A 13,254-nucleotide genomic window follows, 5' to 3' on the forward strand; every position below is an offset into this window, starting at 1 on the left:
ATAAATAAATAAAATCTTTAAAAAAAAAAAAAAGTTCACTCATTCCCTAAGTTTTTATTGTGTACCATGAGCAGTTCATGAGCTGGAAATACAGCCATAAACAAAACCAAACAAAAATCCCTACTCTCATATGAGTTGATGTTCTAGTGCGGGGACACAGACAAGATGCAGAGAAATAAGTAGACTAGATAACTGAGGGTGGTGGTGTGGAGGGGATAGAGAGGAGGATGGAATGAGATAGAACAGCTTGCACTGTCAGAGAGGAGGGTATTTGGGAGATCTCTCACAGCAGGTGGCATGAGAGCCAAGACCTGAAGGAGGCAAGGGAGTGGGAGTCGCTGGAATTCTGGGGGAGGCAGAAGAGCAAGTGCAAAGGCCCTGAGGCAGGAGTGTGTTTGGACTATTGAGGGAATAGCAAGGAGGTGGGTGGGGCTGGGGTAGAGAGCAAAGGGGAGAGCAGTTAAGATGAGGTCAGATGGGTGTGGGGGAGGTGGGAAAGAGAACACATCTCCACCCATCTTTAAAGTTGGTGTGTGTGTTATAGAAACAAACAAGAGTTTAGAATGCAAACTATGCATACGTTTCACAGTTGGAAAATGAGATTTGAATGCAAGGTGCTTGCGGAGCCTCCCCTGCATAAACATCCCAACTCACCTCCTCTCTACCCATCCCTTTGAGCCCATGGGGTTGAAACTGGGTAAACCAGGTAAGAGTGACTGTGACCAGGTTTCTAAGCACAGGCTTGGGGTTTGAGCCCTGGAGACCACCACTGCCTTGGCGTTCTGTGGAGGAGAATGTTTGGTTTCCTTTCAGCTAAGATCTGAGTGTAGTCAAGAAGGTCTAAAGACCCCTGCTCTCAGGCTTTCCCCATCTCCTTATCCTGGTGCTGGGAGACCAGTACGTGACCTGCAACAGACACCACGGGGAATGTTTGCTGATTCACAGTGAACTGGATAAACCCTCAGGCACACCTGGGAGACTAGGATGTCTGGAAAAGCTCCTTGGCTCCAGGGCCAGTTTGGGGCCTTTTCTGGGGTTTCATCTGACCATTTAAAAGAAAATTTTAAAAAGATTTTATTTATTTATTTGACAGAGATCACAAGTAGGCAGAGAGGCAGGCAGAGAGAGAGGAGGAAACAGGTTCCTTGCTGAGCAAAGAGCCCGATGTGAGGCTCAATCCCAGGACCCTGAGATCATGACCTGAGCCTAAGGCAGAGGTTTTAATCCACTGAGCCACCCAAGTGCCCCTCATTTGACCATTTTGGACTTGGATTAGCTTTGAACTAGGTAGACCACTGTGGTTGCTTTTCAGGCAGGGTGGAGGGAGGTGGCTGGAAGGGACCTTGGGTTCAGGTCATAATTTCGTGAAAAACGAATACTGAGGCCCTCTCAGAGTCCAGACAGGCATTGCAGTTTGTTTTAGGCTCGAGTCCCTGTTGGGGGGGCAGCACCCTAGCGTGTATTTCTTTTCAACGAACAAGTTGGTCAAGGAGGGATTTGAATATGACATCATCCTAGCCTGCAGGGGTGAATGGGGATGATACAAGGCTCATGGCAGAGCTAACAGCCACTGAAGAGCACTTGCGGTTAAGACAAAGACTGGTTAAGAGCGCCCCTCCTGCCATAATGAAACAAAGCTTAGGGGTTTCAGCACTTCTTCTTCTTCTTCTTCTTTTTTTTTTTAAGATTTTTTAAAAAAATTTATTTGTCAGAGAGAGAGAAAGCACAAGCAGGCAGAGTGGCAGGCGGAGGCAGAGGGAGAGAGAGAGAAGCTGGCTCCACACTGAGCAAGGAGCCCGGATGTGGGACTTGATCCTGGGATCTCAACCTGAGCCAAAGGTAGTGGCTTAACCAACTGAGCCACCCAGGTGTCCCAATCAGCCCTTCTTCTGACTCTAGAGCAGTGCTCCTGACCTCTGGGGACACTGTCTCATTTACAGAGTCCCTACCAGAATATTTGAACAACTTGCTATGGTCTGGGAGAGGAAGAAGCTGCAGGTTTCACAGTATTTCCTTTTTTAAGATTTTACTTATTTATTTGACAGACAGAGATCACAAGTAGGCAGAGAGAAAGGAAGGGAGGCAGGCTCCCTGCCTAGCAGAGAGCCTGATGCAGGGCTCGATCCCAGGACTCTGGGATCATGACCTGAGCCGCAGGCAGAAGCTTTAACCCACTGAGCCAGCCAGGCACCCCATTTCACAGTATTTTCATGCATACATTCAATTTGTTCCAACACTAAGATGTGTCAGTACACTAAGGGTATAGAGAGACAAACCTCCCACGACTGGCCTTCATCATTCAACTTCACCTGGAAAGAAGGGAAAAGTTGTGAGTCAAGTATTACCAAAAGTCAGAACAGGGAACAAGTAACTCTTCCCAGAGTGGGGGGGGACATTTGTCCCAGGCATTCAGCAGTAGCAAACCTGGACTAGGCTCCTGCCTCCTGCCTGGCTTGAAGATTCACAGTCCCTGCCTTCAGGAGCTGAAAACCTAGGGCAGTTTCTCCATTTGAGAACCGCCTATATCAAAATTGTCCTGATGCTTGTTAAAATGTGAATCTCCCGATTCTCCAGAGAAGGGGAATTGGATGGATAAAGCAGGTGTGGGTGTAGCACTCAGGTGATTCTGATGCACACTGGAGCTGGCCAGGTGAGCCGGGTGTTAAGAAATCAGTCCAGGCAGGGGGAACAGCATGGAAGTGACTTGGGGATCCTTCTTGGCCTTCAGGCACTGGGGCTGCAGCTCAAGACAGCAGGCTCTTGGAAAGGGATCCTGTCCCTGCTGTTTACCACCTAAGGCCTGGAAGATACATTTGTCAATATGCTGGCTCCCAAGATAGAAGTGACCCGAGAGTCGAAGGAAAAAGAAGTCAGAGGAAAAAATTGGTGTTTCTTTGTTTCTTCTTCTTTTATTACGATTTCATTTATTTATTCGACAGAGAGATCACAAGTAGGCAGAGCAGCAGGCAGTGTGTGTGTGTGTGCGCGCGCGCGCGTGGGGGACGGGAAGCCGGCTTCCAGCTGAGCAGACAACCCGATGGGGGGACTCCATCCCAGGACTCAGATCATGACTTGAGCCGAAGGTAGAGGCTTAACCCACTGAGCCACCCAGGCGTCCCAAAATAGGTGTTTCTAAGGGGATGAAAACTTTCCAAAGAGTTGTCCCTCCGGAAGGCAGCTCCGCCTAACAGAGGGAGCTGGGGAGGTGGCCGCCCGCGGGAAAGGGCTGGGTCCAGTGGGCTGCAGCGGGGGGACAGAGCGGGAGGTGCCTCCTCGCCCCCCCAGGCCAGCCGAAGAGATGAGGTCACCGGGCAGGGCGCCAGCAGCAGCTGCGAAGACGCGCCCGCGCCGCGGCGGGAGGCGGTGTCAGGCTCCGGCCCCCGGGGGGAATTTCCCTCCCGCCCCCTCGGGAGGCGTGGCTCGGAATCCCGCCCACCTGCCGCCCGAGCCTGAGCTTCTTTACCGCCCGCGCCCAAGGCCACACCCCCCCGGGCTTCGGCCTCCGCGTTTCCTCCGGGGTCCTGAGACGCAGGGCCTTGGCCCCGCCCCCGGAGAGGCCCCGCCCTCGGTCCCCGCCCCGCGGCTTGAAGTGGCTCGGGCTGGGGCCGCCCCCGAGTCGCGCGCGGGGCGTGGGGCGGTGCTGGGCAGCGGAGCCTGAGGCGAGCTCGACGCCGGGACTGTCCAGGGAGGCGCAGCGCTGCGCGGCGGGAGCCCTCAGCCCGAGCAGCCCCCGGAGCAGGAGCAGCCGCCGCCGCCGTCCACGGAGCGCAGCCGAACCGGCCATGGCGTTGTCGATGCCGCTGAACGGGCTGAAGGAGGAGGACAAAGAGCCCGTCATCGAGCTCTTCGTCAAGGTGAGCGCTCGCCCGCCGTCCCGCCGCGCTGAGCCCCCGGCGTCCGCCCGGCCGGCCGTGGGGGGGCGGCGTCCCTGCACCCCGGACGCTCCTCGGCCCCCGCGGCCCCGCTGCGCCCTCGCGCGGCGCCCGCCCCCCCGGCCGGGAGAAGCTGCTCTCGCGCCCCCCGCCCATTGTCTCCGGCCCACCCGCGCCTTCCCGCCGCCCAGGCCGGTCGAGGGAGCCGGGGCGGGACCGGGACCCCCGGCAGCCTGCACGCGGAGCGGTGCTCACCGCCTCCAGCTGCGCGGGCTCCGGCGGCCGCCAGACCGTCGTCCAGCGTCTGGGTGGGACGCGCCGCTGCCCCAGCACCCGGGGCGGGGGGGGGGGGGGGTGGGCCCGTCACCCCCAGCCCCGCTCCCGCCCAGGCGCCGGCCCGACTGCACCCCACCCTCACCCCCGCGTCTCCCCGGGCCGGGAACGAAACCTCTCGGTCGGGAGATGATGAACCCAACTTCTTGGAATGCTTTGTCAGAGACCATTTCGCTTCCCGCTGGCATGAAACTCTTAAGTTTAATTTTCGATGCGATCTTAAATTTTTTTTTTTTTTTTTTTTTTTTTTTTTAAGAAGAGCAGCAAGGCTTCCGGGAAGGACCAAGATTCCCAACTTGGGTTTTCCTGTCTTAGGTATTTTACCACCATCTGGGGTTTTTGTTTCTCAAACTCGGAGTGGTTTGTATGATGCAACATTTTGGCTGCTCCCTTTGGTGTTGCTGCCTCCGGAAAGATTTTGAGTGCCCTTTTGTTTTGAAAGAAAAGCTGATGAGGGGAAGAACTCATAACTTGCTTGGGCTTTAAACAGTTGATTTTCCCCTCTGGTCGCTTTCCTGGAACTACCTTATTTGCCTACAGATATTATCCCTATCTCTTTCCTAGCTTCCTTAATATTTTTCTTTTCAGCAAAGGAGAGAGAAGTTAGGAGCCTCTGGCTCCAGCTGCCTCCCTCAAAACTTCAAAATCCCTGAGATTCTTCTCATAGTCACTTACTTACACGGAGCTAGGCTGTGAATTGGAAAGTTAACAGGAATTTAGAACAATTTTCTCTTTTTTCCCTGAGTTTTTATTTTAAAGAAGGGAAGATAACTGAAGGGTGTGTTTGAGAGATGGGAGAGAAGACATGATCAGAACAATGTTTTAGGATTTTCTTTCACTTACTGGTGTTAGAAACGTTGTGGTTGGGGGAACTGGTACAGCAGACAGGTGCAGAACCCCCAGAATGTCATCAAAGGTTCTGTGTGTTTCTGTGGCAGATACAGTACTGGGAAGTGCAGAGGATGTAGGAAGGAACCTGAAATAAGAGAAAGATGGGTGGAAGGAAGAAGGGTGGGTTACCGATCAATGTTTAGAAAGTTTTATTGAACTAGGAATAGGAAGGAATTTCCGTAAACTCAACAGCAATGTATCCACCGAAGTTCTAAAACAAACAAACAAACAAACAAAAACAAAAAAGCCCAAAAACCCACCATGATACTTAATGGTGAAACTTTAGAGGTAGCATTAAATTTAGAATCAGGTAAGGATACTATCAGTAATGGTTTCTTTTCAGCCGTGTTCTGGAGGTCCTAGCCCATACAAGAAGACAAGAAAATGAAACGAAGTGTATGAATTATATGAATTAGAGAGGAAGAGATCTATGCTTAATGCTCTGCCTACTATTAATTTAACCCTTTAGTTAGAATGAGAGCAGCATGGTGCATTGTTTCTCAAACTTGAGTGACTGTATCCTGCTTCCCAGTTTTCCATATTTGCATTGATGTATATTATCAATTACTAAGTGTATCTTGCAGTAATATCTGAAACTGATTCGATGTGGTGATTATATTTCTCCTGTGTGTAACTATTAACGTAAAAAATGTTGTGATCCACCTAACAGCATCCTGCTTACCACTCATTGTGAGCCTTTCTCACAGGGCTTGGTGACGGAGACCCAGGGTTCCGGCCACACAGTTCTGTACTCCCTGGGCAAGTTGTTTTCCCTTTCTGAGACTTATTTTCTTTTTTTTTGTGGAATAAGACGTGAAAGGTTTTCTGCTGCCTTGTGATTCTGCTTAGGTAAAACATTGTGCTGATATAAACCAGGATAGTTGTTTCAAAGAAGAAAAAAAGGGCCAGGTAAATCGTGGTGGAGGTTTTTTTGGTTGTTGTTAAAGAGTGTGCTTGTTTTCTTCTCCAAACCGATATATGGGAAATGCAAATGAGGGAAGATTTTACGGTTATTTTGAAAGCAGTGAGTGGGCAGAGGCCATGGTTGTTTAGCATGGTATGTTAAACAGTGTTAATTATTCTGCCAAGAGGTATCTGAATTTGTAGCCAAAAACTATTATCTACACTTAAAGCGTGTGAGTGAAAAGGATATTGAGCTTCCCGGTTTAGGTAGCTTTAAATTGAAGAGAAATAGGCCAGGACCTTACTAACTAGTGTGATTGGACTCACAACTACGTTGCCTTCCTGGTGAATGTTGTTTTTGGAGTTCTCTACCCCTGAGTCCCTTGGCTCCCCATCACCTGGATAAGTGCAGTTCTCCATTTGTGTTTGTTTACTCCAACACCTAGAGGGTAGGGCACCCTCCCTATAATAAAAGAAGCATATAAAGGCAGTCATCCTCAACAGTGAGAATGCCTTCTTCCCTCACCAAGAGGGGCCGGGTAGGTGTGTATATTATGATATACCAGCTCTAGTTGGGAACCACTAACCAATAGGGTGAAGTTCAGATCCTTTAGCAAGGACATAAGGCCCCTTATAATTTGAATGTAATTAAAATTTCTAGTCCACTCTGTCCACTTACTAGTTGTGTGTTCCAGGACACACTACTTAAACCTCTCTGTGCCTCATCTGTACAGTTAGGATATTAATAGACCAAGCTCATAGGAATAAATTAGTTGGTATATGGAGCATATAATAAGCTTAGAACAGTTTCTGATACACAGAAAATAGATACTAAGTGTGTGTCATTTTGTATGTACATATTTATATGCATATCTCCCCTTGTAGATAGACATTTAATTCCTTGAAGGTAAAGTCTACATCCTGTTCTAACTGCCTGGAAAACAAGAGGGTACCAAATGTTTGAAATGAGGTTGTTTCCTTTTTTGTTAGCACTCTGCTGTTTATATATGTGTTGATGTGCTTTGGAATTGGGAACTACTTACTTAGATCTTCATAGTCTGAGTCTCAGATCTTGGTCCTTTATTTCTAAAACCCTGATCTACCTGCTTTTTCCTCCCTCCAGTTTGTAGTACTTCTAGTCTTTTCTTGTACCTGCCAATTTTCCATCAATATTTCTTCTTGGCCGTGTTCAGACTTTGGAAACCAAGATTTCTGTATTAAGTAAAAATATTAGTTATTAAATCACATGATGAGAGAAACTGAAAATGACTGATTCTTGTTTTTTTCTTTTGGCTTGTATAAGCCCAACTCCGGTTGACCCTGCTGCCTCCCCAGCCCCTACCAGTAGCTTTGGTATGATGCGATGGTATTTCTGATCTCGGCATAGAAGGACTCCCTCTGTAGAGTTTAGTTTTATGGGCTGGAATTTGTTTATTTATTTAAAGATTTGCTTACTTGAGAGAGAGAGAGAGAGAACCCATGTCTGTGCTCACAGGCTTGTGAACAGGGGGAGGGGCAGAGGGAGAGGGAAAAGGAGAGAAGCTGACTGCCTGCTGAGCCCAGAGCCCTACTTGGGGCTCCATCCCATGACCCTCAAATGACTGAGCCACCCAGGCGCCCCTTATGGGCTGGAATTTAAAGTTGTTGACGCACAATTTTGAACCAGTACAGTCCCTGTTGGCAGTGGTCAGTAGACTGCTGGGATTGGGGTGGTGGTTGTAAAAAATTAGTCTGGTGCAGGGCGGCATAACACACAAGAATAACTCTTCCTTTTGAAATATTTGGCAGGATTTCCAGTGTGCATGGACCCTGGAGCCAGACTACTTGGCTTGACTCTGGCTTCCAGTAGTGTATCAGGGAAGTTTCTTATGTTCTCAGTGCCTCACTTTCCTGACTTCTAATACCAGGATAATAATAATAACAACAATTTTATAGGGCTGCTCAGGGGATCAGCTGCTAATCTGTATGTATTAATTAGGGTAGTCTGAGCTGCTTTAGTAAATAATTCACCCTGAACGATGATTCAAACAAGATGGAAGTTATATTTCCTTTCTCACTTAGCAATCCAAGGAGAGTGTTTTAGACACTGAGGTGGTGTTCTTTCTTAGAGTCATTTAGGGACCACAGCATTAGCAACTTGTTTTTCCATCAACCTGGAGAGCATTGAACTCCCCTAAGCTGTCAAAGCTGGTGGCAGGGAAGTCCTGTTTATAGCCAGTGGGAGGTAGGGAATTTGTAGGAGGCACATGTCTCTTAAGGGCCTTAGCCCAGACTTTCTGCCTCTCACTTCCTTTCTCATTCCACTGGGGAGAACTTGATCATATGGCTTTATCTAATTGCAAGGAAGGCTGGGAAATGTGATTTAGCCATATATCATTCTCTGGAAAGCATTAGGAATAGGGCTTAGCAACAGTAAAGACTTACTTTTGTTGGGGGCGCCTGGGTGGCTCAGTGGATTAAGCCTCTGCCTTCAGCTCAGGTCATGATCCCAGGGTCCTGGGATCGAGCCCCACATCAAGCCCCACTTCGGGCTTTCTGCTCAGCAGGGAGCCTGCTTCGTCCTCTCTCTCTGCCTGCCTCTGTGCCTACTTCTGATCTCTGTCTGTCAAATGAATAAATAAAATCTTTAAAAAAAACCCTTACTTTTGTTGCTGATGACAATATAATATTCTTTTTATTTTAAGTGACAGTATATTCTTAATATATATTAATTCATTAATAGGATTCAGGAGAATCTATAAATCCTTGAAATTACATAAAAAGTTCTATATGGGTCTTTTTTGTTCTGGGGATTCCTGACACAGGTTTAAGAACCATTGCTTTTAAAAAAGTAAATGGTGGAGTTCTGATTGTCAAGCATAATTCATATAAGCAAGGTGTAGAAGGGTTTGGCCTAAGTCATCATTAAGGTCACTTCTCTCTGATTATCTGTGACTTAAAGAATTTACTGGAGTGAATTAAGTGCCTCATACTGAATTAGGTACTATGGAAGTTATAAGAAATTTTTAAACATTTCCTATCTTTAGGTTTATAAATTTTATTGGAAAGAAGAGTTGGGGGAAAGATGGAAGTAGATTTGGACTTGACCTTGAAAAAGTGGGTGGAATAGTTGGATTGGGAAAAGCCAAGAATGGGAGTGTCAGTTTTTTAAAAAAAATATTTATTTTTTTGACAGAGAGAGATAGAGAGAAATGCTAGTTTTTTTTTTTTTTTAAAGATTTTATTTATTTATTTGACAGAGAGAAATCACAAGTAGGCAGAGAGGCAGGCAGAGAGAGAGAGAGAGGAGGAAGCAGGCTCCCTGCTGAGCAGAGAGCCCGATGCGGGACTCGATCCCAGGACCCTGAGATCATGACCTGAGCCGAAGGCAGCGGCTTAATCACTGAGCCACCCAGGCGCCCAGAAATGCTAGTTTTGACATTATTTGTAGACTCATTATTCAGGAAACAGTAGATAGACTGATCCTTTTGAAAGAAGGAGCCAGGAATGATTCAAATCTGTAGTGCCAAGGAGACAAGTTATTTAAAGGTTGAGGATGAGACTTTTAAAACCTAACTTAGGTTTTTGCTCATGAATACAATTTTCCCAGCCTGTTTGTTCTCTTGACACTCCCTATGTTTTGGATTGCTGTCTATCCAACAACTTCTTAGTGGCATTTGGGAGGGTGCAGCTAGAGCTCAGAGACCGGCAGACCCTCATCTATTTTGCCAGTATAAAGTGAGTTCTGTATATTTTGTATCAAGGGTAGTCTTCAACCTCCTTCTTTTTTTTTTTTAAACACAAATGAAATACATTTTTATAGGAAGTGATGCTGAGAACTTTGTTCTTATAATTGAACAAAAATGAATTCAACAGTAGGACAATGTTACCTTGGATCTAATTGGTTTGCCATTCCTTTGAGGTTTCCAGAGGGGGAAATTCAGGAGATTAAAAAAAATGAATGTAAAATGTGAAGTTAGTGGGAACTCTATTCTTTCTACATGTCTCACCTATTCCTGAAGGCCTTTGTAAAGGCCAAGGTCATGATTTTGGTTTAACTGTAAAATTCTGAGAGAATGGGACCCCAGATGGGGAAGAGACAAGGGGCTGCAGAGGTAGGGGACTGAACCAGTGGGAAGCCTAACATGATATGAATAATGATAGGAAAGAGGCAGTGGGGAGAACCTGGCTGTCCCTAAAAATTACAGTTGGATTGAAAGGATGCTTATAGAGATGCTGAGAAGCCAGTAAAAGAATGATGAGCAAGACTTTCCCACTTCCTGTTTCATTAGTGCTTTGGATTCTCAGTGTCAGGTGTCTCCTGGATAGGGAATTAGTGAGTCCATAGAAGGGAAATATGTTAGGCGGGATAGGAAGTGTGATTAAGTCATTAATTAAGATTTTGATCAAAGAGAGGGGTAAGTTCACCCATTTTAGAGACTCATGTAGAGAATGGAAAGGTAGTTTCTGAAGGAAAATAACATCATTACCAACCTTCCAAGTATGAATTAACAGGAATCTAAATTTAATTCAGGGCATCAGTTTGTGAATTCTCTTGGAACTTCTAATCCTGTCGTCAAAAAGACTTGGCTTTTATCCCTCAGTGCTCAGTACTGAGTATTGGTATAAGGAATATCAATTAGCCTTGTTTGGTTTTTGGGTTTTTTTCCTCTTTATTTAAAACCAGGAGACTGTATTAGTCTAAATTTATGAAAGTAACAAATTAATGTAGACAAGTCAGACTGTATGTGAAAGTTTATACCAAAGATGGCCTAAGAGTATCTTAAATTTTATTTTATTTTAAATAAAATTGAATTTTATTTAGAATAAAATCTATTTGAATTGAAAATTTTTCAAAGAAATAAAAACTTAGGAAGTGAAAGTTTGGTTTTGCACATACAGATGTCTGAGACAGAATTGAAAAATTTTCAAAGAAATAAACTTAGGAAGAATGTGTGGTGCTGATTTACAGCATATTTTAGTTAATACAGGGATTCAGAATATTGGCTTAGAAATGTTGAGGGCTTATTGATTCTTCATTAAACCATGTAAAAACAGTTGCTAGCCATCAGTCACACAAGCTTTGTTTGCATTCTGTAATTGTCTGCAGGACCCTTGCTTACAAATACACTGTTTTTAAATCACTTAGCATAAGTAGTATCTAACTTTGATCTGCTTTCTTTTAAATATTGGCCCCCAATTTGGAAAGTAATGTCATATCCTTTCTGCTTCATAGTATATTCATTTTATATGGAATGGGTTCTTTAAAAAAATATGTGTTTTTTTCCCCCAGTTGTAACAAACCGTATTCATTTACATAGACAACCTTGAAAACACAAAAAAGTACACATAAAATAAAATTACTTATAACCCCTCCTTTGGAAATGGCTACTATTTCTATTTTGTTGTATGTTATAGTCTTTTCTATAAACTTGCATGATTTATTGATGAGAGTATTTTAATGTTCTTCATGACAACAAAATACTTGGAATGAAAAATGAAGCCCAGTCTAGTGTATAACATGTATTAAGTTGTGAATTGGTTTAAAGGAGATAGTCTTTATTTCATTTTTTTTTTCAAAGCAACTCAGATTGTGTCTGTATTTAACTTCCCAGTGGCACTAAAAGAGCATTTACCCTGTTTGATCTTTGCTAGAAGAAAGCAAGATTTTTTTGGTGAAATTTGCCAAACCTAGAGTTGTTCGTAGAATAGATACTGATTAAATGGTTTGAATGTAGTCTGTCCCTTTACGTTCTTTAGGAGAAATCTGTTCTGAAAATCAAAATTATTTTTTGGTATTAATTTTCCTCTTCAGCCTTGTGCTGGATGCCCATTTTATAGTTGGAGGAGATAAGATACAATCTTGTCTAGAAATGGTCCAGTATAGTAGAGGGATATTAATAGAAGCAAATGTTAGTTGAATACATTCCATGCAGTAAGTGCTGGAGAGAAAGAAATAAGAGGAGGTCTCTGGTCCTCAAGGAGCTCACTGTATAGCCTAATGGACAAGCAGCAGGTGGGTAAATGCACCAGAGTTGATGGCTTTTTCCTATGTAGTATAGTTACTTTTTGTCTTGTGCTTTTAAAAATGAGGGGCTTCTGGGTGGTTCAGTGAGTTGAGTCTCTATCTCTGGATTTCCACTCAGGTCATGATCTTGGAGTAGTGAGATCGAGCCCTGTGTCAGGCTCTGTGCAGGGCGTGGAGCCTACCTAAGATTCTCCCTCTCCCTTTGCCCCTCACCTCTAAAAAAAATTCCAGTTGAGTTAAGACCTTAAGAAATGATTTATGTGACAACCTAAATGAACTGATTGACTCAGAGATGAGTGAAGTGTCTATGTTGTCTGCTGACAGATGAAGGGTGGTTAGTATTATGGAATGTACTAAGTGTGGTGTATTATCAGTTGTTTCCAGAAACTGGTATCTTTTCCCTCAATAACTAATTTATGTATTAATATTCTGTAATTTTAATCTGCCTAAAATAAAATAAAACCTATACTTTTTGCCTCAAATGTACTGTAATTCAGTAAATGTTTATGGAATTGGATATAACCACTTGATCTGGCAGAGTTTTTCAGATCATGACCCAGCTATGTTCCCGGTCTTATCTCCCACAGCAGCTGCACATTTACCTCATATTCTAGCTAGACTCATCCTGAGCATGCCCTGGACTTCTCGGTCTTCATGTAAGATTTTTGCTGGTGTTTCCTTCATTTGAAGTATCTTTGACTTCTCCAGCCCATCTCCCACTCCTTATTTCTGCCTGCTGGAACAGTAATCATTCTTTTTTTATTCAGTCATTGAACAGATATTGAGGTAGTGTTGTGGTGACTTGGCTATATCAAGGAACAGCCTGGAGTTGATATTCAGGTGGGGGAGGCAAACGATAAATGTGTGTCTGCTAGTGATAAGGACTATGAAGAAAACTGAAGTAGGGTAAGGAGTATGGAGAATGATAGGGGTGCTGCTGTTTTTGATTTAACGACATTTGGATGGCTTTGCAGAGAACAGAATATAGGGAGGCATTGTTAGAAGCAGAGGGACCAGTTAGGTGTTATTTAGTCATTCAGGCGAGAGATGATGGCTTGGGCTAAGGTGAGAAGTAGTCTGATTCTGGATGTATTTCTAAGATGGAGATAACAGGATTTCATGATGTGGAATATGAGAGAAAGGGGAGTCAGAGATGATTCTGAGATTTTCATTCTGAAGAAATTATAGAGTGGTGGAGCTGCCATTAATTGAGATGGGAAGGCTGTGGAGAGCTGGTTCTGACAGGGA

The 13,254-nt window shown here is 44.7% G+C and overlaps 1 protein-coding gene across 1 annotated transcript in view; it reads left to right on the plus strand.

Moving 5' to 3' along the window:
• The first annotated feature begins 3,596 nt into the window (after positions 1-3,596).
• CLIC4 (chloride intracellular channel 4) overlaps positions 3,597-13,254 on the plus strand; it is a 71,423-nt gene continuing 61,765 nt past the window's right edge. Inside the window, exon 1 of the mRNA XM_059376686.1 lies at positions 3,597-3,854. Within this exon, the coding sequence (XP_059232669.1) occupies positions 3,783-3,854 (72 nt within the window). The 5' untranslated portion in view covers positions 3,597-3,782. The remainder of the gene's footprint in view (positions 3,855-13,254) is intronic.

This window comes from Mustela nigripes, chromosome 14, assembly GCF_022355385.1.
Source record: "Mustela nigripes isolate SB6536 chromosome 14, MUSNIG.SB6536, whole genome shotgun sequence".
NCBI lineage: Eukaryota > Metazoa > Chordata > Mammalia > Carnivora > Mustelidae > Mustela > Mustela nigripes.